General features: G+C 42.9%; 2 protein-coding genes and 1 long non-coding RNA gene across 5 annotated transcripts; 1 reads left to right on the top strand and 2 right to left on the bottom strand.

The window, feature by feature from the left end:
* Positions 1-1,665: 1,665 nt before the first annotated feature.
* LOC129585395 (kinesin-like protein KIF23) lies at positions 1,666-15,528 on the bottom strand. Its single transcript, XM_055478054.1, has 13 exons — positions 15,221-15,528; positions 14,836-15,125; positions 13,676-14,111; positions 12,879-12,994; positions 12,135-12,359; positions 11,568-11,650; positions 6,123-6,242; positions 5,295-5,522; positions 4,553-4,655; positions 4,422-4,480; positions 3,877-4,137; positions 3,146-3,412; positions 1,666-2,486 (listed from the first exon to the last, which is right to left on the bottom strand). Coding segments are annotated over exons 1-13 (2,640 nt in total). The 5' UTR covers positions 15,223-15,528; the 3' UTR covers positions 1,666-2,036.
* A 1,198-nt stretch (positions 15,529-16,726) lies between these two features.
* On the bottom strand, positions 16,727-22,646 carry LOC129585396 (RNA-binding protein 25-like). 3 transcript variants are annotated; one of them, XM_055478056.1, is made up of 13 exons: positions 22,352-22,646; positions 22,130-22,262; positions 21,962-22,071; positions 20,445-20,786; positions 20,019-20,076; positions 19,634-19,912; positions 19,506-19,549; positions 19,364-19,444; positions 18,605-19,026; positions 18,008-18,333; positions 17,666-17,928; positions 17,398-17,544; positions 16,727-17,079 (listed from the first exon to the last, which is right to left on the bottom strand). In XM_055478056.1, exons 2-13 carry the CDS (start codon positions 22,227-22,229, stop codon positions 16,978-16,980), a joined length of 2,274 nt encoding a protein of 757 aa, XP_055334031.1. In that variant the 5' UTR covers positions 22,230-22,262; positions 22,352-22,646; the 3' UTR covers positions 16,727-16,977. The 3 variants fall into 3 exon arrangements, with proteins under 3 accessions (XP_055334031.1, XP_055334030.1, XP_055334033.1); XM_055478055.1 differs by having other exon boundaries at positions 22,130-22,646; XM_055478058.1 differs by lacking the exons at positions 22,130-22,262; positions 22,352-22,646 and adding an exon at positions 21,030-21,079.
* LOC129585397 (uncharacterized) lies at positions 19,509-22,790 on the top strand. Its single transcript, XR_008690024.1, has 3 exons — positions 19,509-19,968; positions 20,530-20,776; positions 21,943-22,790. It is a non-coding gene; the product is annotated as an uncharacterized LOC129585397 (long non-coding RNA).
* The last annotated feature ends 2,546 nt before the right edge of the window (positions 22,791-25,336 follow it).

Here is a 25,336-nt window from a genome sequence, read left to right as displayed (position 1 = left end):
ACTGCTACTGGGACACACCGCTAATTTTACCGTTTGCGGTTGTCCTGAATGGAACCGCTCTGCCGCCAGCGCCAGTACTGCTGGGCCGCGTCAGTTCTAAAATCCGAGCAAGGATGTCGGATGCTGACATGCAGCCGTTGGATAGCTGTTTTCAGTTTGCGCTGGACCGACGAATCAGCTTTCAGGAGACAGAAACCGTAGCCAACGGAATTGCACGCTATCTTCCATCGGTTTTACCGGCGTCATCTTTGTCAGCTGCACTACCAGATATGACTGGCCTCTGTCATCTACAAGTACTTAGTCAGTTCAGGTACTGAACCAGAAAGTAGAAACAAGCACAGTAAATAGTGACCTGTGGCTGTCTGTCTAATTTATGGATGCTACCGGAACATTCAGCTCGTGATGAAACAATTTATGTAAGTAATCGGCTGATGAAGTAGTATTTGTGATTGTACGAAGAGTTTGTTTTTCTTAGATCCAAGTTCAAGAAATCAGCCTGACAAAGGCACGAAAGGTACATTCGGCTTGTCTGCCTGGTTTCTGGATGCCAGCGGAACGAAGATATGCATCCAGCTGGCGGTAGCGGTCAACATTACGGATGTGGTTTCCTATCTGGACGCTGCCTTACCAGTGTACGCTCCCATCTACACAGCCGTTCACGGGAAGAGAATCGCACTCAGTAACAATTCTTCCGTCGGTGTGATGACCGCAAAACGCATTTTATCTCTTCGTACCAATGCAAGTACTGCTCCAGCAGCAGATATTAGGCAGCGGTACATACTAGATTCACCAATGACCGATATCCGTCAAGAATCCGAGCACGTTATTTATACGGTATGACTGGATCATTTCAGCCTCTAAAAAAAGTGTCCAGTGCTTTTTTCAGCTAGATGATGGACCAATTGGTAAAACTACCGGTCGAAGCATTTCAGGCAGAGAACCCACTTCGCTTGAATAGCAACAGTCTGAACTTGACCTTGGATGGATATAAGGAGTTGCTCAACATGAATCTGTGAGTGCATGCGAAATTATTCTAGAAAATTGTTTTCAACGGCACGAATTCGTTTGCATTTTCATCTTTTCGAAATTGTTTTAGGGAAAAAATCCTTAGGTTTGAATTTTCTATAACCAAATCCGAGGACGAGCCATCTTCGAATCTTTTCCAACGCGAAAAACATTGGCAAAAGTTTTGCAGAAATTTCGAAGCTGGTGGCTGCCTGCGGAAGGAAGTACAACACAATTGTCGTTCCGATAGAGTAACATTATTACTTAACTTATTCATTATGGTGTTAGCAAAGTCTTTAAGTTGGGCTTACGCGGTGTTAGTATAAATCGGTGTTAGTATTGGTGTTAGTACAGATATAAATTAAAATTGTGTGTGTTAGTATAAATATAAATTTTTAGTATAACTTAAATTGGTGTTAGTATATGTACAACATACGGTCATTCGCGCAGTCGCTGTCAGTTTGGTACCAAGCTGATGAGGTAGCGATAAAAACAGTCTTAAAATTCTGTACCCAATGCAGTGAAAAGTACAGTATTCTGTACATTACTATATTTAAAGTATGTAATCAGTTAATGGAGATTGTACGCGGTGGAAAAATACTGCTTCTGCTTGCGAAATTACTGAGAGGAAAGCAAACTTTGCTAAGAACTGCGTCAGATCTGCACTGATTCTTAATTCTTATGGACAAGGTCAAGTACAGAGCCCATACTCTACGAAATTTACAACTCAGTGCTAGTACAGCGAAAAGCCATTTGATAACACGTAATGCATATCAAAAGCATCCAAGAAAATGAAAACTGCCAACCTAGCCGGAAAAGCCTTCGCACAAATGTAACACATAATTCATACACGCTAAAAACGCGTATCTCTATATGCTAAAAAGAGCAACCCGCACTGAGAATGCAAGACGATAAAATTACACACCCCAAATCTCCCCCACAGACTACTGAACCGCACGGACTGAGCAAATAAAAAGAACAAAGCGAAAGAATATTCGAAAAAGCAAATCAAAAGATAACCCGCGAATTCCTCACTGTCCAAGCACACTGGGCGCATGTTTGGCGGCGGGACTCTTAGGACAGTGGCCTTGCCCGGCCGCACAGCGCTCCTTGATCACCTCCGGTGGCACCGGCAGCACGGGGACGGTGGTGCGGGTCAGGTCGTCGACGTCCACCGGATCCGTCTGCTGCAGAGTCTCCACGTCGCGGAAGATGACGGAACGGCCGCGAGTGGCCGTGGGGATGATTTCGCCCTTGTACAGCTGCGTGGAGACGCGGCCGTCGCGGGGATCGGCCGTCTGCACCTCCACCGTCAGACTGTTGGCGGCCTTGGTGTCCCTGAGGGTCAGCTCGGTGACTGTGGGCCCCTTGCGGCCCAGCACCGTCCCCATGGGGACACGGTTCTCGCGGACGAGGTTGACGGTCTTGGTGCGGGGACTGCAGACGCCCAGGTTGTAGCGGGCGTTCACGTAGGGACGGCTCTGCAAACAGCTTTAACGTAAGATGCATGCAGATGCCGGCAAATCAGAGAAAACAAAGCCAACTGTACAGATACGATACAAGCAGTGATTATTAAAATAAGCATTACTAAAATGTCCACTGCAGAGTAGCATGAATTTGAAAACAAAATCATACATCAACCGAAAAACGACAAAATAAAAGACTTGCGAAAAATTTCACCAGAATGCGTGGAAATCAAAAATGCATGGAAAGAGCCAAAATTAAATGGAAAATAATTAGTATCCAATAACAAAACCATCTGTAAAGCGCTAAACTGGTTATACAATGTTTACGGGGTTGACTAGTCAGGCCTTTACACTACGAATCATGCACACAAGAAATTAACAAGTCATGTTAGGAAATACTGATAAATTCGTCAACGCAAAGCCCACAAAGTTCTTATGCAAATTTAAAATGTTCCGTTATCATTATCTAAAGATTCATCTTGCACATTGCGCAGTTTAACTTCAATCTATCCATTTAATTAAATACAATTATCTCCATGTTAACGTCTCACATAACCACTTCAATAAAATTCTCCCTAGTTATAACTGAAACAAAAAAAGTAAACCGATATTCACAACAACGGCTCATCATCTTTATGCAGATGCCGTATCTGACCGCGCTTCTCCCGGCGTACCTCGCTGCGATCACTGCTCGTGGCCGGTGACTGATCACGGACGCGGGTGCGCTCTCGTTCGGCCTCACGGTAGACGTTGGTATGGTGGACGGTACTGGTCGTGGTGGTGGCAGTCTGTGTGCGGGATGATGAGCTGGGAGCGGACGGGACAACGAGGCTCGGTCCCGTGTAATCACCTTCGATCAGCGCCCGGATACGATTCAACTTTTCCGACTGCTCGCCGTACCGCTTAGACAGCACCTCAGTGTGTTCCTGGAATCGGCGACCCTGCAGTTCAGAATGCGAGTTACAAGACTGACTTCAATGCAAAACATTACGAAATAAGGATGAAATCATGCGAAAGAGCAGCGCAGGGCAACAACAGCAACTGCCAGATTCTTCATAATTGTTATGCTACCAGTACACGAAAGTCTACATTCCTGTACAATTTTTCGGTGCATTTTGTTGCGCATTTTCATGTACAATCAACAGTGAACACTATACTAGCACATTCTGCAGCTAAATTCATATATTATCCAATGGATTTAACAGAAGTCATAATGTAAAAACTAAAACATATGTATATCAAAATAATTTAAAAAAAACGGTGACACAACCTTCACAAACAATCTTTAGACTTCCGATAAAACGTAAATTTACCAATTAGGGACAATAATCTACATTTAAAATCAAATTTAATCAACACAAATTGTGAGAAAAAGATTATAATTTTCCCGCGAAGTTTGTCTTACCATTTCTTTTTCCTGACGGTCTGCATGTTCTCTGGCCTGCGATCGGATTCGGGCGGTCTGGTCCCGCATGCGTTTATCTTGGGTACGGGACTGATAATCTCGGTCTCCAATCTGATTGAGCAGCTGCAAGCGTTCCTGTTCGGTCAGATTGAATTCGCTTAACAGATTGCTGGTTGTCCGGGTAAGCTGATCACAGCGCCGTTTCAGATCCTCAATCTGTTGATCGCGATCCAGAAGCTCGCGACGCATAGCGACATTTGACTGGGAAATCAGAAACAAACAGCGTCAGAATTCATAAACACAAACTCGCAAAAGAACACCGCTTCGATATGACCGATACTGCAAACTGTCAATATTTCAGAAACACTGCAACTGTAAAAACTTAAAAAATTGAGGAAGCAAATCCTTGGAGTCCGCGTTTTGTAAGAAAAAAAATTTCACTTCTATTAATTTTAGCAAGCGAAGACGGTAGGTAACTGATTACACACAAATGTATTTCACACACACACCACACACTTCACACGCCGGCTCCTAGCTAATCTTACCCGTCGCAGCTCCTGATTCGCGCTAAACAAACCCTTCAGTCTCTCAAAGAATACAATTTCTAGAACATAAAACAACGACATAATTTCCACCGAAAACATAAAGCAACTGGTACCACTTCGGCGGCTCTCACCTTGGTCTTTGAGAGCGGAATACGTGGCTCTATGACGCTTAATCCGATCCTGCAGGAATATCGCCAGATTCGGCAATGTCATGTTGTCATCCGCAGTTGAAAGCTATAATGAACCAAAAAACTAAACGACACTTTCACAGACAGCAGCTTGCACTCACAGTCAATAACAGCATACCGTAACTTACTCATGTACTTTGATAATAATCACATAATTAATAATCTCATAATCACATAATACTTACATAATTATCACAAAATATTCGTAATTAACTAACAACTTCCGTTATTGTTAAACGGGTTGACTCACATCTTCTTAGTTATTCCAGGCCCTGGATGATCGTTACCCCATTATCCGTTAATACTTAATAATAACTACACAGCGTGCTTCCACGAAAGTGATTTAATCAACTATGACCATGACCATGTCTCAATACTGTCGCTATCAAAGACGCTACATCTATCTGAATGATTGTAAAAAAGTGCTGAATTAAGGAACATAATAGTCGCCTGCAAACTTACGTATGAAGTATGAACTATGAAGCCGGTAAAAAGAATACTGTAAACGAGCGAAAAGTGAACTATTCGGACTATTACAACCGCTTCACAACCCGTATCAATCATATTACTGTACTTACATTCAAAATTCACAGGCAATTATTGCCATAACTTCATTAAGCATACTGCGCACGGTATATTATTATCATTCGTATTAAGTACGAGTATGCAGTAACATCTGACTGACCTTGTAAGGAGGAAAGATGATGGTCTTCTCCACTTCATTAATAAACGCCGTTAACTTCTGCCGTGTGATGGTGTGTTGTTCCATTTCTTCCTCCAACTTACGCTTCTTGTTTTCTTCGGCTAAAAATCGTCGTCCTTTAGCCAGTCCCATTTCACCTCTTTCAAAATCAACTTCACGGGCACGTTGCACTTGGATTTCTTTTGACAAGTCCGCAAATTCCAAAACATGCTACATAACACCAGAAACATCGATTTGTAGAATGAAGGAAAATCTCATCAACAAGTCACGTCATCAGCCAATTTTCACTCCATCTCGCCTCGCACATCTAAACCTTCGCAAGCACAGGTTGACAAGGAGACTCGTAAATCGTAATGAAAAAACGGAAAACCTCTGATAACAAACAGTTCTCATCCAATCGCAACCGGCCAACCGCTGCACATGTATGTACAAGTACAATGGCCGCCACAAGGGGAACCGCATGTACTGTACTGCAAAACCGCTTTCGTCGTGTTCGTATTGCAAAATCACCCGATCAACAACGCCTCATCACAGCAAAAAAATTGAATACGTGCGATAATAACAACATTAATTTTCGAACACGTAACTCGTAAAGGACCGAACCACTGAAGCAAATAAAGTTTAAAATATCAAGATCAAACAAAACACCGCACCTACATGCTCTCTCTTGAAATTACTGCATAAGCTTACGAATTTTTGAAGATAAGAATAATCGTATTATAGCATTAAGTCAATGATTAAGACTATTAATGCTATTTTCGATTTTTCTAATACTTTCGCAGTGTTTTCCCCGGTCAACAGTTTACTTACCACAGTCTCGTCAAATTCTTCCGCGCTTGGGTTCAAGCATATAATCATCCGCACCTTGCCTTCCCCTTCGAGATAACTTTTGAATAACTTCGTTAAGGTGGATCCATTATACGAAACCATCTGTAAACAATTTCTGGTCAGCATGTTAAATTTACTGGAGTAACTGATTAAATGCCAACAGCACGGGCTCAACAAAAAATTTACCACGCGTGCGGCATACAGTATGGTCAATAATTTTGTAACAATGACTGCAGGTGCAGTAGCCGGCAAAAACTTTATGAGTCAATTTATTTTCGTTTGATTGTGCTTGTTTCATGGAACTGTATGGTAACTAGAGTTAGAGAAGCGAGTGAAACAGAATCTGAAAATAAATGCCAAATACCAAACCAAAGCAAAGGAAAAACCGTCGAGGAAAATTAGACACTTACAATTACACCAACGAAGAAAATTAGACCAACGAAGAACACAAATTACATACTAACGTGTTATTAGTATATATTATTATTATTACTATTAGTACATTCTCGTATTATTGCCATTATTAGCACATGTTAATGATGTTACTGCTTTCCAAAAAATATAAGAAAGTAAGTATATACGGCAGGGTAAACAAAAATTTATCTTTATCTTTTGACATGCCAGTAGTGAGTGAGGTACAGAAAGAACCAAAAGAGTACTGTACTGAAATTAAATTTGTTTACAGTACTTGTACAGCAGACAACAGCTTTTGCTAAATCCAGTTTATCATAAATTTTTGTTCCATTTCAAATCATCCAAATAAATAGTACTAGCAGCCGAGCAATATTAGACAAAATACTTCTTGACATTATAGTTTGTGTAGTGTATGATGTTGCTAAGTGCAAAAGGTCATGAGTTGTGGTGTGCGATAATACTGATGATTTAGTACGATTACCAGCTGGGTACGAGAATCTGAGACTTTGTGCTATTACTCTATTATATCATATTAAAGCGTATTACATATACGACATTGGCGTGAAGGCGGTATTACTCAAGCGAGTGTATGCCCGGATCGGTCGATACATCCACGTCGACTTCTGATACTTCCCCAGTGTCTTCCCCAATGACTGCCGCGAAGGAGAAAGCCCAGAACTTAATCCGTTTCAATCCGGATCAGATTGAATGGACATCCTGGAAGTCCCTCCTCAAAAACTACCTGTCCCTCACAGAAACTACAGCTGCGAAGCAGAAGGAAGTGCTGATCAACAGCCTGGAATTGCGCGCCTTCCAGGATGTTGTCAGCGCTGCCGACCGAAAAGATCCAACCGAATTTTCGTATGATGAGCTGCTGAAGAAACTCGACGACATATACATCAAGGTGACCTATCAGACGACTGAATGGGCTACATTCTTCCGCACCCGTCAGCAAGCTAGCCAGTCGCTCGTACAGTTTTCTAATGAACTACGGAACAGAACATATACGTGCAAGTTCCGGGAGGCATCCTGGAGGATCTACTGAGCGCTGTGTTTGTTGCGGGAGTGCATAGTGATACGACGAGAAGACACCTGATGTCCCAGGAACTCAAATCGTTTGATGAAACGCTGCAGCTCGCCAGAAGGTTTGAAACGGGACAGGAGCAAGCAAAGATGAACAATAACTTGGAGGAAGACATTCCCACGGTAAAGGTCATCCGGAAAGCAGGAAGAGGCAATGCTGCCAGACAGCCGAGCCCACGGAAGACGAAGGCCTGTTACCGATGTGGTGGGACGAACCACGATCAAGCGGACTGCAAATTTCGCAATCAGCCTTGCCGGAAATGTGGTAAGGATGGACATATTGCAAAAGTTTGCAGATCCGGAGCGGCAAAAGGAAGGGGAACCCAGCGACGCAGTGGCAGAGTGGAAGCCGTCTACGACGTGCTGAACACGACCACTGGAGAAGGGGATCCCATCATGGTGCATTTAACGGTCTGCCGACGGTCAGTTGCGTTTGAACTGGATACGGGATCGGCGAAGACCATTGCCACCAGGAAGATGTGGATCGAACTGAAACGACCGGACCTGTTCCCGTGCGACTCGAAGCTCCGTAGCTTCTCAGGACACGAAATCCCAGTCCTTGGAGCTTGCTATGTGGGAGTGAAGCGCGACGGCAGCAGTGAAGAACGGTTGATGGAACTCATTGTGGTGGAGGAAGGCACGAACGTCCTGGGAAGGAACTGGATCACCGCGCTCAACCTCCAACACCACAAGATGTCTGAACTGGCGATTGGTCAGGTGCAAGAAGAAAGGTCACTGGAAGCCATACTGAAAGAGAACAAGAATCTCTTTCGGGAAGAACTTGGATGCTGCCGGACGTTCCAGGCGCATCTGCACCTAAAACCGGATGCAGTGCCGAAGTACTGCAAGCCACGCCCCGTGCCTTTGCGTTACGACAGCCCGTGGAGAGGGACATCGAGCGCCTGGAGAGATTGGGCGTTCTGGAACGGATCGAGCGATCGGCATGGGCGGCGCCAATAGTAGTGGTGCGGAAGCAAGGCGGAGCAGTGCGGATATGCGCGGATCTGAGCACCGGGCTCAACGATGCCCTGGATGTGCAGCGGTATCCCCTGCCCTTGCCCGATGAGTTGTTCGCCATACTAAATGGCGGAGAGGAATTACAACGATTGACATGTCCGATGCATATCACCAGGTGCCACTGGATGAACCGAGCCGTGAGTTGGTAGCGATAAATACGCATCGCGGACTGTATCGCTACACCCGACTGCCGTTCGGAGTGGCTGCAGCAACATGGATGGAGAACACCCCGTTCGCTGTGTAATGGACGACATGGCAGAAGTAGCCGAACGAATGAACCGACAAGGATTCACCCTGAAACAGCAGAAGTGCAACTTCCTTCAGCTGTCGGTAGAATACTTGGGATTCGTGGTTGACAGAAACGGCCGACATGTTTCCGAAACGAAGATTCGCGCGATCATGGAGATGCCAGCACCGGTGGACGTCGCCCAGGTACGATCCTTTTGGGAATGATCAACCATTACGGCAAGTTCATTCACCAGCTGGCGACCAAGACGTACTGCCTCAACGCCCTGCTGAAAGTGGACGTCAAGTGGGAGTGGTCAGGAGAATGTGATGGTGCCTTCCGCAGCCTGAAGGCGGAGCTGGCACAGGCCACAATGCTGGTGCATTACGATCCTGCAAAGCCGCTAATCCTCGCAGCGGATGCGTCGCAATACGGGATCGGAGCTGTCATTAGCCACCGCGGACCGAGCGGAAAGCGACCAGCCCATTGCCCATGCATCAAAGACGTTGACGCAGACTGAACAGCGGTACGCGCAGATAGAGAAAGAGGCGTTGGCCTTGGTCTTCGGCGTGAAGAAGTTCGACCAGTACCTGGCGGGTCGGGAGTTCACACTCCTTACTGACCACAAGCCGTTGGTCACAGTGTTCGGCCGGAAGACTGGAATCCCTGCGGTATCTGCCAACCGCCTCCAGCGGTGGGCCATTGCACTCATGGCGTATTCCTTTACCATTGAGTACCGGTCTACCGATGACTTTGGACAGGCTGACGGACTGAGCCGGCTGCCCTGCACTCGAAGGACATCTTCGATGCCAACGACTGGGGAATGCACGAAGCCATCCATGCTGTCCAAATGGAAGTGTTGAGTGAAACACCGGTGGACGCGAAGAAAATCGCTAGTGAAACTGGCAAAGATCGCGTGCTGGCTCGGTGTCGTCACTTGGTCCTTAAGGGATGGCCAGAGAAGGCACCACCGGAATTTCAGCCATACCACCAGAGACGATTGCAACTGTCGGTGGTCGCTGGATGTGTCCTGTGGGGAGCGAGAACCGTCATTCCGGAGTCCCTCCAAGCGGCCCTGCTGAAACATCTGCATGCTACACATGCTGGCGTGGTGCGGATGAAGGCGGAAGCCAGAAGTCACTTCTGGTGGCCTGGACTGGGCAGCGACATCGAACGGCTGGCCAAGAAATGCCCTGCTTGCACGATGGCAGCAAAAGAGACGGCGAAAGTGCCCTTGCAGCAGTGGCCAGTTGCCGAGAATCCGTGGCAGCGTGTGCACATGGACTTCGCAGGCCCGTTCCACAACGAGATGTTTCTTGTGATTGTGGACAGCTTCTCGAAGTGGCCGGAAGTCGTCAAGATGCGGCGTACGCAGTCCGGCGACGTGATTGCCGTGCTGGAACATTTATGTGGCCGTTATGGATACCCGAAACAGCTGGTCACGGATAACGGGCCGCAGTTCACCAGTGCCGAGTTTGCAGACTACTGCAAAGCTAACGGGATTGCGCACCTGCGCACGGCGCCTGGACACCCGCAATCGAACGGGCAGGCGGAGCGGTATGTTGGCGCATTCAAGGACGCCATGACCAAGATGTTGGCCGACAACAATGGTAACATCGAGGATGCATTGCGGAAATACCTATTCAGGTATCGTACGACACCGCAAGCCACCACAGGAAGTTCGCCTGATGAGCTATTCCTGAAGCGCCGAATGCGCACAGCGCTGGATTTGGTACATCCAGATGCGAACGAGACACGGCAAGCCAACATGGACCGTCATAAACGTAACTTCGATCAGCATGCCAAAGCGAAAAACTTCCATGGCGAACAGCTAGTGTTAGTACGTGATTTCCGCCACGGTCCTAAAACCCATTGGACACCTGGCCAGCTGCGGTCTAAGAAAGGAAACCGTCAATGGACAGTTACGGTCGACGGCCAAGAGTGGTTCCGCCACGAAGACCAGATCAGGCCGCGTGAATGGCGTACTGCAGCTGAGCCCAACGACGTTACATCGCCAACAGTGCCAAAGGCGATGATATCGGAAATCCCACAGCGTGATCAGCAACCTGCAATAGCGGAGCCTGTCATCCAGCCACAGCCGGAACCAGCTCCGAGGACAGAACTTCCTCCGGTAGCAGTGCCTGCTACAGCGAATCCTGCTCCTCCATTGCGTGTGTCAGCGAGAGCGAATAAGGGAGTAGAGCCAACACGATACGGATATGCAAAATAATTTTTTTTTTATCGGGGGAAGGAGATGTAGTGTATGATGTTGCTAAGTGCAAAAGGTCATGAGTTGTGGTGTGCGATAATACTGATGATTTAGTACGATTACCAGCTGGGTACGAGAATCTGAGACTTTGTGCTATTACTCTATTATATCATATTAAAGCGTATTACATATACGACAGTTTGCGTTCCATGTAGCGACAACAAAATCTACTAAAAAAATCAATAATAAAAGCCATTATTGCATAACTGCGTCAGCCTGTCAACGAAGCATACTAATTCGTAAAAAGCCCTCACCGGCCCAAGCTCTAACCGTGAACTTATCAAGGATTCTGACACGAAAACGCCATTTCATAATTGCCCTTTCACACGTGCCTTTCTCCAGCTGATTGCTCACACCATACCGCTCTCATCGATCATTAAGTAACAGAACAGACCACACGTACACACACAACTCTCACCTGGAACGGCTTGAGTCCTTGCTGATTATTCCGTAATTGGCCCAAACATTGGCGTAATGTCATCAGGGAAATATTGATGTAACCTACGGACAAAGAACGTCCAGGCTGTTAATGCACAGCATGCCAATGCCAGCATTCATTTCCCGTTGCAAAGTGCTGATTTTTCACGACTGCATGAAAGCCAACCAAGATTGCGCAATAACAAATAGGCAAATCTCATAAAGCACCCATCACCACTGCAGTTTCCGCTAATTTAAAAACCAGCCAAAGAGCCATCAATCCAAAAAACGCTTGAACAGTTTTCAAAAATTAGTATGTAACTGTGTAAAGCAATATCAAGTAACAACCGGCAAAGTCTTTAGAGAACTATTTTGGTTTTTCTTGCATTTACGCAAAGCAAACTGAACCCGGGCCCTAATGGAGAAAATCCAGTTTACAGAAAAACCATTAGGCTACGGCAGCAATCAGCAGCTAGGCGCAGAAGAAAACCTATACCATTTCCGGTAATTAGACCATTGTTCCCGCTCCGCAGTCTTTCATCCATAAAACCGCACATATAACACCCACCTGCTTCCTTCAACACAGCGCCAATGTTTTGTGTCCTTTTTTGCCGTTCACTTCCGGCCAGATCCACCAACGCCAACTGGCTTACGACGACCAAATCATCATCGTGCACAATGTCATAGCCGTCTTTATCCAAGGGCACCTGCACCAGCCGGATGAAGAAAATGGCATGACTGCGGCTGGATGTGGCGTTCAGCTTCGTGGGCGCTTCACGCCGATTAGCCTGACCTTTAAGCAAAAACAATCCCACATACATTTTGTACACCATTCGACAACGGCTACTGTTTTTCCCAGGGAAGGGTTTTGGCGAGGTATGATCAAATCGTAATGTACTCGTACTTTTTCAAGCATAAATTACAGCAAAAAAATTTCGTTTTTGATTTTTTCCCGCTTTTTGGCAAAAATCCGAATTTCGCTGAATACTTTCTACATCAATAAATACCTATTATGGACACAAAGCTCTGTTAAACTCGCTACCTGTACTTCTGTAGTGCACGCATACTATGTACTGCTGTTCAATAAATTCCTCAACCGCATGACTGGAATAAGTAAAACTTCAAAAAAATTAATTAATCGTTAAAAAAGACTAGTGCTGAATAATAATGAATATGAATGGTCCAGGAATAAAAAAAATACACACGATTTAACTCCAAAACAGCCATTGTGGAGTCCATTTAATTACTGAATCTACAGCCTCAAAAATATTAATTCTGCCAGAATTCGTAAAAATAGCGGAAAATGTCAGACCTTGGGAAAAGTATCGCAGACCCTCGTCGGCACTCCGGACTTCCCGCCAGTTAGTGTTGGAGACATAAGGTTTCCCTTTACTATCCTTCGAGATATTCGGCGCTTTTTTTTTATTCCTGGAAGCCAAGGGCACAATTATTAGTCAGCAGCAATGCAGAAGCACCACATACAACATCATACTCCTTATCTTCTCCGAAACAATTACTCTGTAAATACCCAGATGAAGGTCACAAGAAAAAAAGCAAATCAATATCTGTTCACAGCAGCGCGTAACTGAATCGAAATAGGTATAAGAAGTGCTGTACACTCAGTACACCATTAATCCATAAAAGCACAAAAACCATCACGATGTTGCCGGTGCAATATGATCACTACCGCGTGAAGCGGAAGTAATATTTTCCATGTGAGGATATCTTAATAACACGATGATGACGCACAGTTCTTGAAGAAGCAATCAACTAAATAATTACCTGCACCCATTTCGGTGAAACAAAACTAACTTCGTTCTTAATAAACAGGCGCAGTGACATCCTCCAAAAGCCATGTTTTATGAAGTTCCTTTTTACGCAATATAAAAAATTTTAATTTTCAAGGTAGCACACGTGCACAAAGTTTCAACATATTTTTTTTACTGCGATAAACAGGGATAGCTCCAGCTTAAATATTTTTAATGCAATGAACTTAGAAAGTTTCAACTGCAGTGGCAGCTATGACTTTCAATTTTCAATAATCGTCGCAGTATCGAATAACCGTTAACCGTCGCGTCAATAGTAATCAATATTATTATTAACACTCACCGCTCTTCCTTCTCACTGGGCAGCAGATCATTGACGCCTTTTTCCCCATAGATCTCCACAAAACTGACAAAAACGCCGTATTTGGCATCTTTATCAAAATCCGAGAAGGCCGGAGGGTGATCAAGTTTCTTTCGGTTGGTAAAATCCAAATCCCTACCCCTCATCGCCGTCCCACCGCCACTCCGATGGGCGCCCACACTGGCAATCCGCTCCAGTCGGTCCTGTTCTTTCAAGATCTCGAAGGTGCTATAGTCTGTGGGGCGAATCTGGAAGGTCTTAGCCAGCAGACCATCCGGTCCAAATTCCTCAAACTGGCTTCCCACGATGGAATTGAAGATAACGTCCAGCGTCTGGGGGATGATGCCGGGGTCTTGGGGTGAACCGAGCATGGTAAAGGTCTTCCCGGAGGAGGTGATGCCGTAGCAGAATAACAAACCTAATACAACAAGTGGACCACTGTCATAATCCGTGGGTTGACTTGATTGCCGCGTAAGCCGATGATCATCGATAATACATGGGAGAACAAATGGATGGATTAATCCATTACAGCATTACTTCCCATTTATCGCCCACTACACCGGCGGAAGTGAGAATGCAGAGAATTATCATTTAGTCAATGAAACAGAATAGAATAATATGCCTGGAGGTACAGCACAATAAGCAAGACGCACTTCGCAATATTAATCTGCTTTTATCGCCTTTACATCCACTGACGATTACAATTCACATCCATACCAATTTTCCGCGAATTATAAAAATAAAATCATTGCAAAAATTTTGTTTTTCGTTTCGACAGCAATATAATTATCAGGAAAACCAAATTTGTTAAAAAAAACGAAAACATCGGAATTAATGCGCAAGCTGTGACAAGCACGTGAATTAAATTAACAATTGTAAGCTGCTTTAGCTTATCATAAAAAAATAATTCAGTTCCAGCTTTTACTGTTTTACAGATGAATTTTGGATTAAATCAGCGTTACAAAGATGTTCACTAGAAGCAAGTCAGCTGTTGATAATATTATATTTTGTACCGAAACAGTGAAAATTATACGAGTATAACTCATTTATACCAACCGAAGTAACAGAAAATATTCTTCACTTCGCTGACTTGCAAACTCATTAATTTAAAACTTTTAACTTCAAAAATATTAGCACAATACCGTCTTTGCCCAGCAGTAGATCGTGGACCAAGGGCAGAGCCACATGATTGAAAACTTCGGTCTGCGTCGCGGGCTCGTCAAAAACGTATCTGAAAGTATGCTGTTTTTCCGGAGCGTTTAATTTGTGCTCAGGTGGTATGAGCTGGACAATCTGGTCTGACACCACTTTCACACATCGGGGAGCGTGCACCGACGACAAGTTCCGTATCCGGCAAAACACCTCTACGGGATCCGTCGCAGCCTCCACAGGCCTGCGATCACGACCCGGGCGCTTGCGCGACGACTGATTCCTGCAACGTTTTCGCATTATCGTTAAATCTGAATACTGTGAAGTGCAATGGCAGAATATTAACTATCACCACTCAGGCCACTAAAACACTCTCACATTTAAAAAATCTCGATCAAGGTCAGCAGCAAGACAACGATTAATCGATGGGGGAGATATTCAATGTGAAACGGCTGGAGAATAAGGATGAAGAACCAGGAACGTCACGATTTCTCCTCGAGTCACTCGTGCGTTCCAAATCAATCATTCATACGTGATAATCAATTTTCACATTGTGCTGGATTTAAAAATGCTAACAATTAGGAAGGTATTAGGTTGAGCAGTCCCACACGATGGTATGAAAGTTGCAGAAATTAAAAATTCAAACGAAGGGAAAAAATGGGAATTTTGATCGCGCATAAACAACTGCATCGATCAAGCACGTTGAATACAATGCGACACACGCCAGCTTGACAGCTGCCAACGTTCGGCTTTAGGTTTCGACTGTAGTCGGTATCGACTCGAGTCAAAGTTATGGGAGGGCCACGCGCTTCGACCAATACAATTTGTCAAAATCACACAGCCAACGAATGACAGATTTGCCCACCGAGCGTCGGCTTTCTTTTGTGGAGAGTCGAGACTCGAGATTCACACAAATGTAAAGCGTATTGAATAACATTAATTTTAATTTTCATGGGATTTGCTTGTCTCTTTCACTTTTATAAATAATTTATTCATAAAAGTGAATAAATAATTTATTCGTAAAAGGAAATTTTTGGAAAAATTTGCGTTGATTTGAAAAGATTACTTATTTATTATGAATGTAAGTAATTTTTGCAGCAAAGTATACTCAAAGCAGCGCACTATTATTCACCCGACAAAGAAATCCCTTTTAAGTTCAGTTTTAACTCACAATTTTCAAAAATCACTGTGTTTTTAAGACATATATTGCAAAGCCAGCCTCTACAAAACTCCAAGATGGTGATTCCCATTACTTGGATAAGAGTGAAATTAAAGGACTACAATACTTTACCAGTTTGTGTACTCGTTCGCAATATCATTATCTACTGTCTACTGATAACATTAATAATGAGTTTAGCCACTTCAAGTATCACACTCTCCGTAGAAGCACTTTTTATTGGATGAATTAATTTTTGTTGCTTGCAGTTAAAAAATTTGCATCAGTTTCTCAATTTTTAATGACCAGCAGCTTGACTTTCCCGTTCGATTGATATGTACTGTAGTTGCCTTTAACGGTAAGAAACACTGGAACAGATGTAGTTCAATGGCATATGTAAACTGTTCCAGAAGGTCACTTAAGTCATTTGAAATGTACACTTATAATTTTGATAAATGAGCCGAGCACGCGGTCTCCTTCATTTTTTAAATGGATAACCCGCTACATAGATTTGTGAATTTACAACGGACAACGAAAATCATGTGGTAATGACAATTCGCTGATCGCAATCGAGAGCCCCCTGTTCAAAACACACACTCGTAATATTTGTATAATACTACATACCACTAATATCTGTATTAGTGCTTCACTGCTTCCGGGTTTTGGAATGTTCAGAATAAGCATCAGCATTCTGCGCGCCGGCGCCGCTATTGTTGCAAAGAATGGAATTAATCGTATAATGTTTTATGTACACCAGATGTCCTTATGATTTTCCACGTCCTGTCATAAACTGACAATACATAGTCACAGAAATAGCTTCCACCGTAAACGAATCGGAATGATAAACGATGACAAAATAGTTATTGTTCAAAACGTCAAAAATACAACAGCAAAATTGCGCGAAAAAATTTTAAGCAAATTTTCTTGCTGAGAAGACAAAACACAACCCAAAGCTTACCACAAAAACAAAACGCACCATTTAGTGATTTGCCTCTGCGGGCATCGCTTTCTTCATTTCCGTTTCATACACCAACAATCTCCATAATTTAACTACAAAAATTTCAGCATCTTCGTCCAGCACCTGCAAAGCACATGTTTGTTCAGAAAAAGTAATGCGATCATGCCTCATTGTGTTTCACAGTATTAGTCGCATCAAACCGAAATGCTAAAGTATGCCGTTATACAGATCTACGTCATATCATGAGCACGTTTTATAATTACGTTATAAATAAATACTCCAACAAAATTATCACTATAACAGACAAAATTTAACAAAACATTCACATTTTACTTCAAATAAAACAAAGGACGACAGATTATATATCAAACAGAAAAGAAATTATGAGTTTCTTTCTGTTCTTGCTATAAGGGTAAACGTAATGCAAATGATGAAACTTACCATCGATATGTCGCCGATAATACTGCGAGGAGTGGCTCGGCTGCTAATCTTTTGTGCGATAAATTCTACCAGTGTTTGCTCTTCTTCACCAATATATTCCTGGATTTTCTTGTTAATCCACGGTTTAACGCGCCCATCCATTAGACTCTATGAGCAAGCAACAAAATAAAAATAACTAGTAAGAAACACAGCAGATTTTTACTAATCTCCGAAAACACGGAGGCCGTCCTGAAACCAATGAAACGCAAACAAAAGGAGAACGCCGTACCTTATCAAGGGAATCCCACGAAATAGGATAATCGAACAACTCTTCCTTCCTCGTGGGAATACTCTCAATTAGACGCTTGGCTTGAGCTTTGCGTTGATCCGACAAGACGCGCTTCCTATCCACCTCCTCATCGTTTCTAAACAATCGCTTCCGCTTGTCCGGCTCTTCCCCTTCCTCGTCCGACTGACTGAACATCGTATTACTGCCATGCATCCGCTTGGCTAGCCGACTGGTGGCTTGTTGGAAGGAGATCGTGGAATTTGCTGTAAAATCAACATCACGTATTAACTTCACTCCCATTTGTACGCTAATTACTACTTCATAAAATAACAGGTAACTCACGCAGGCCTTCGGACTGACTTTCTTGTTTGATCTCGTCAGAATCCTTCAAACTTTCTTTACTCAACGGGGAACTAATGGGCTCGTTCAGGGAGCTATTTGGTTCGTTGAGGGAACTGAGGGCTTCCTTGAAGTTCTGCGATATCATATGTTCATTCTGTTCCAGCTCCACTTTTTTCACATGCTCTTCTGCTTCGAACGAGTCACGACCTTCGTCGATTAATCGCTGTTTCAACTCTTCCAACATTTTCGTTTCCCGTTCACGGTCTTTCTTGTCGGCATCCAGCTCTTTTTCTCTGTCTTTTATTAGCCTCGCCAACGCCTTACCCCTACAGAAAAAAAGCCAGGTAAAAATACGTTTACAAAAAAAACTTCGAACTACATAATCGGAAGATTAAAAAAAGTCCACTAAAATTCAAATATTCTATAATATAAAACTTAATAAACGTTTTATTTATTTTACTTTTATAAGAAAAATAACCCCGGAAAATAGTTTATCGCTTACAAAAGCGCTTCCTTAATCACAGAAGTTTCAGCTGAGTAAACGAAAACAGTAGATGATTGATTCTTCGATAAAGTTTTATTAACAATCGCGCTTACCCATAAAACTCGTTATCCATTTTGTCGTCGTCGTAATCCTCGTACACCCTGATCAATCTCTTAGCATTTTTCTTCTCCTCCGACCGCTTGGACCGTTCCCGAGAGTCATCCTTGTCGCGCTCCCGCGACACTCTCTTCTCCCTATCTAACCATTTCTCCAGCTGATCCTGATATTCCTTCTCCAGTTCTGCTAGGCGCCGAATGTCTCTGCGTCGACTGGGAACGTTGACGACCTCCTCGGATGATGAGGAGGACGCGGGACTGGGCGAACGGCTTTTCCGGGGTGGCCTCTTCTGCGACGAGTTGCCCGAGGTGGTGTCGACGGAGGCGTTGCTGGTTGGAGAATCCCCGCGTTCACCCACAGGTTTCCGCTGGGCCCGTCCAGCTGCTTTGATACGTTCCTCTAAAACTTCATCGGAGCCCTGATAAAACAAACAAGCCAGAAACTTTATGACACTGTTTTCGAGATGAAGCATCCGCCCCATCCAACAGTCCCCCACAGTTAAACCACAAAGGTTTTTTCGCGATTAATAATTATTAATTTCTTCTCGCATTTTTCATATTTTTTTCACACTCACCCAAAACCGGGTTTGGATATGCGCACACAACTATTAAGCGCTCTTCAAGCCTGAGAAAACACTGGCATTGACGTTTTCTAGTTTATATCATACGGAAAGATATCCCCGGAGATTTTATAAACAAATTATATCAATTTAATTTTATATCTATCAAATAAAAAACGTACCAGTATCACCTTACCTTGTAAGTATCACGGAAATTCTGGATTTCACGACTGATTAGCTGGCGTTTGTCGTCTTCCATTTCAATCTCTTCGATGCTCTGTTACCAAGCAACAACTGCATTTTTAAAACAGGAAAAATCAAATCAGAGTTCAAATTACCGCGTCTTTATCTGATTTCTTTCTCGCGGCCAACGCTTTTTCTTCTGCAACAAAAATTCAGAGGTTTGCACAAAAAATCATTCCCAATGCTGCTCATTTCATCAATGATATTAAATTTTTGTCAATACCTGGAAGCGGTTTGGACAGTTCATCTTCGTGATCATCGATAATTATCTGGATCTCACGTGCCAACACCTGATCCTGCAGTTTAGTGCCTTCATCCACAGCGTCCTCCGGGGCATCCGGACCCAGCCTGGATTTCATCACGGTCTGGTAAGCCAGAATCAGTGGATGTTGTTTATTTCCAATCTTCACTTGTAAATCCCGGGCGGCCAGCCGCACCTTATCCAGCAGACGAATGGCACGAAGGGCGGACTCAGCGTCGAAGAAATCACAGAATCCAAAAGCTGTGCCGATACAGCAATGTTGTTTTGACAATGTTATTTGTATAAATCCACAAGCGGTGAGTAAAAGCTCAGAAACAGTTTTCAAAACGAATTACAGTAACTGTACCTTGGAGTTTATTGTTCGCTCCATGTACGCGCTTCCAGTTCGCCACATTGCCACATTTCTGCAATAACAAACCTCGTAAAACGCCGAAGGGTAGATTCTACTCGGTTCTTAACTGTTTAATCTGCTGCGTTTTGTAGAAAAAATAAAAAATTTCTAAATGCCGATTTAACGCAAACGCTCAAGAGTCTATCGGGTTCATTCTATTGGGTATGTCAAAACCTTAGAAGAGAGGTTTTCCACAGCCATTGCACTACACGCTTCCTCACCGAAATACAATTTCTGCTCACAGCAGAGTATATATAACATCACATATACGAAATGCCTAATCGACAGTAAGAGTGCTATAAAACGACAGTTTCTGAAACTAGCACGAAACTGAAACTAGTCATTTTTAGCAGAATTTTCTTCCAATTAATTCTCACAAACCTGGATGAGATTTCGCATTAATATTTCCGAAGCCCGCTCATCAATGTTCCCAATAAATATTGTAACGACGCTTTCCGGATCATAGTTAACCTTCGATTCTTGCGCGGCCGGAAAACCGTACTTGCCAGAACCCCGTTCCCGTTTACCTTCTTTAGCAAACGTTGGCGGGCCGGCTGGCGGAGGCACGGCACGGAAATTGGGCACTTGTCCCGGCATGGGAGGAGCGCCAAACGGCATCTGCGGCGGCATGGGCATCGGTCCGCCGGGTGGACGCGGGGGCATGCCGAAGCCGGGAACGCGCGGGGGTGGATAAGGAACGCCATTTACGGGAGGTAATTCGTTCTAAAATATGGCAAGAAGTTGCTGCCCTTGTGCTCCAATTTTATGAATCAATTCCATGTTCACACACTATCGAGGGTTTATTCTGAGCAGCTTCCAACAACATTCCTAGCACTAAGCACGTACACTTCACTCTATGAAAATCAATACTAGGAAATTACAGAAAAACCAAAATCTTTGTAAAAACTGTATTAGGATGATGCAAGCGAAAAATAATACCAACAACCAGGCTTCATTTTGAAATACCTAATGGCGAACATCAGCGTCCCAAAACAACTTGATAATACAACATCCATCTGAAAGAATGTCTTCCATTGAGCACGAAATCCACCTAGTGAGTTTCTGATACGCTGTTAATTTACTTCTGCTACTAAACCAGTCACTCTAGTATATAATCGAAGCAAACTTCAAATAATAGCAAATAATTCATTACCAAGCTGCAGAAGCAGGCAACAGCCAGTTGACTGCTTCAAGACTTTCCAACTATGGCTACCTGCACATAATAATTATCTACGGTATATTATCATCATCGCTCCGCAAAATCGCAAACTACAAAACGTTCCAAATATGCACTATTATACAACCTGCAGCTTTAAATCTCAAGAGTCAAGATCGAGTTCACTTAGACTGGAATAAACATAACTTACATGACAAATATCGAGACGAACGAGAGCGATTCCTGTGCGTATGGCATCACGTGAAGCAGATTACTGATTACAAGAGCGGAAGGAAAAAGAACAGATCAAAATAATCAGTTACTTAAATGTCCGAAAAATATAGATATTACGTTTAATTCAGCTAAATTCCCAAAAAAATGATTATTAGCATCTGATAGTCTACAGCGGTGCAAACTACCCGCATTATCTTATGATTTACAAACATCAACGAATATGCGAAATTTCTTAATTCAGCACGACATACAGTATGCCATGTAATGTTAGCACATCTTCTTCAACATTTCCCTGTTAGGGGTTATACATTATCTTTGCGACTTACAAGGAATTAACAATTCGCCGCACCATTTAACAGAACTTACAAAAATATTGACGTTTTTTCCTCCGTTCTACGGTTCTAATACAGATAATATAGTCAAAACCAAATGCAATCTTTCGCAATGAACGGAATAGTGTTATATTAAAATAAAGATTCAATATCATAGTTTCTAAATGGAAACCTACCCCAGTGGGAAAATACGGCTGTGGAGTGGGATTGACAGAGAATGGAGCAATATTCTGCAGCAGAGGATTCTGTGGTCCCGTCTGCCCTGGTCCTTGTGGCGGTGGACCACCTGCATACACATTTCTGGTCATCCTAGCAGAAAACTAAGCAGATATTATCCCAGTCACCTGGGCCACGTGGATTCATGTAGGGAGCAGGAGCAAACGGCATGCGTCCGCCAGGAACCTGGCCTTGTGCTGGCAGCATATTTGGACGGCCATTAAACATTGGTGGGGTTCCTGGGCCACTAAATCCCCCATACTGTGGATAGGACATGTTCACCGTCAACGACGAACACTAAAGGTTTTGCCAAGAGAAATGATCAGTCGTATATCCTGCTGTAATCTTACGTTCACGAAATCCGACAAAACTGGCCAGTATCTCAGTATCACCAAAGATTAAACCCCTCAACCGTAAGGGTGAAACACGAATATAAGAAGTCAAAGTAACGACATCAGAAGGAAGACCATTAAGGAGAATGGATGCGCAAAAGCTACGGTAGTCAAAATGAATATTAACACCACAGAATATAAGGGACACAAATGCACTTTAGCCCACTAAAAAAAGTGGCAGAAATCAGAAATGATAAATCTGTCCGAAAACGGTGGAAATCACGGCTCAGTCTTTTGAAGCTTTGGCGTTTTGGGCCAGTATGGATGCTTGCGTGGTGCGCAATGCGCATTTTTGAGTCTTAACATTACGCCAACCGCCCTATACTGCGGTGTCCACTGAATCGCAGTATTGTCCTTGGTATTGTACTTATTAATTTGTATTTGGTGTAAACTTACTTATTAAAATAATTATAATTACGGTAAGGACACAATAATTGTCAGAATTTTTTTGGTAAAAGTGACTTTCAAATTCCAACTATATGCACCACTTTAGTTGCAACTTGCACCACAGAGTAATGAAACATTTTCATGGGAGTTACTGGCTTGCTGGCAGTTCCGCTTATCAATTTATTAAACGACATGGTGAACAATTCCATGCTTTACGCAACTTTAATTTTGAATCGACATCCGAGTCAAATATTCTCATAATTCGGTGTTGCATTAGATGTAAGTAATTAGAGGCACTACCCGCTTCCAAAATTAATTAATGTTTAAAACTAATTAAATTTCTTAGAATAAAATATCGAAAGCCGAAGGCAGAACGTGGGCGGGTGGCTCTTAGAAATGAATTTATTTGCGAATAGCCAATGATCATGTTCATAACAGGAAGTTAATTCATGCAGATTGATGCAGTAGATACTGTAGCTGTAGGCAAGCGCTAGCTACACATTAAAATGATTGAAATCAAAAGCAGTAGCAGCTATTCCGACAGATTATTATAATTATAGTATTACCGGTACTAACAGTAACAGTTATAAATTATTGTTACCGGCAGAGTATACCACATTTAATTATGAACAGTGAATATGGTTGCACTATAAATGCCGTAAATCAGATCTTCGAACTTTTTTCCGGCATGGTTGTGCGTTGCTCACCTGATTCACGAAATTACGTATATAACGAGATCGTGCTAGTTGCTACGAGTACATTGTTTATAACTCATCCATGTTAACATAATCGTTACAGATCTACGTTGCAGACTCATCTTTTAATTTCGACACATACACAGTTACACTGAACGTATTAATTAATACCATTGTTCTGTGTACCCGAGAATAGCTGTCAGCGGAAATTTCTTATTCATTCAACTAAAATTTAGCAAGGACATGCACAAGATGAATTTCTATTTTCATGACTATTCGATTTTGTAAAAGTCATATAGTCGATATGGAAATCCTCTTACTGGTGGCAAGCTGTCGCAATTAGCATACGAATATGAGTACGAAGTCTAATTATATAACTCAGGTCTATTATTCTATGGTCATATATATTGATCACAAATTCAGTTCTGTTCATTCATTTATTTGACTTGTGAAGAGTGAGTACAATGGTCACAGTTTAAGGAATTGCAATTCAGATAAATAATCATGATTAACCGTTCGTACACTCGTCGAACAGCTCCCTCAGTGGTCGCGTACACATGCCTGATGATCTGTGTTTTCGTTACTCGTATTGAAAGTGCTTTATTATCTCGCCGCCTTGGCGACCTTTTGGAATCGGACCATGATGGCTCCAACGTCGCGATCGTTTCGCCTAATTATAGTTACGGGAGCAATACTTCCGCACCGACGCCCGATTATTATCGGAACCAATCCACATATTACCCGTATTTCTCACCAGAAGAGTAACGGGTGATATGGAATAAAATCTATTTTACATATTTTATCTAATTTTTATATTTATTACGTAAAATAACTATCTAACTTATATTTTATTACTACTTTTGCTCTTCTCTGAGTTAAGATTGTGTTTTAATATGAATGCTCGTGATTTGACATATGTCTTTTACATAGGCATCTCATTATGCGCAAGTTTGGGTGAAGATTGTGTTTTAATGATTCTCGTACACATGTTTCCTTGGCGTCTGATCTGTCAAAACATGCTCATTCCTTAATAACTCACAACACACAGTTTCTTTAGATATCTAACTGCTGGTATACTCTCATGTCGTATCCTAGGGGTACAGATTACTTACAAACATCTGAACATTTTGTTTCTACCTACTCATATTATTCGTACAGTTCTGCAACATACTCATTTCTAAGGTACATCTGACTGTTGTATGTATGCCAGTTTCCATAAACATCTCATTGTCCGCAAGTGTGTAAGGCCCAAAACGTTTTACAGTGCGTATCTTTCACAAACATCTGACGAGCTGCGTGCACTTTTGTTGCACGTTATTTGTTTGATTGTGCACAATTTTCATGAACTTTGCGATTTTAGCACACGTATCGCAATTGTCATCTGTGATCTGTCAGTTTCTGTAGACATTTAACCACGCACACGTCCATACGCTATTCTTCGTGCCTCTAAGTCTCGACATTTCTGTCGACAACTGCATTTCTATCTGAACGGGCGTCGTACAATTGCCATATTAAACAGTACACTTGCACTGAAGACTCTAAAACCATCCATCAAACTGCATGTTCTGCCCTTTTGGCAGCTTAGACTACACAATTTTTCATAGGAAACTGTAAAAAGTTGCAGTAGATGTGAAGCTGCATAGCTTATAGTAAAAGGTATTTAGCACGCTTTGTATTCCATTCTCGTCTCATTGATTGTTTTGTTCCTAAAGGTTTTCTTTTTTTGTTTTCGAGCTAAGCATTTATGTGTTAACTGGATTACTGGCCGTTACCCGCCATTTGCTATTGTTGTGCTTGCGGATTACTAATCGCAGGTAAGCAGAAACCATGTTTAACTTGGATGAAGTTTTGCGCTTTTATG

This window comes from Paramacrobiotus metropolitanus, unplaced genomic scaffold, assembly GCF_019649055.1.
Source record: "Paramacrobiotus metropolitanus isolate TYO unplaced genomic scaffold, Prichtersi_v1.0 Parri_scaffold0000016, whole genome shotgun sequence".
NCBI classification, from domain to species: Eukaryota; Metazoa; Tardigrada; class Eutardigrada; order Parachela; family Macrobiotidae; genus Paramacrobiotus; species Paramacrobiotus metropolitanus.
This window is presented reverse-complemented; position numbering and strand designations above follow the sequence as displayed.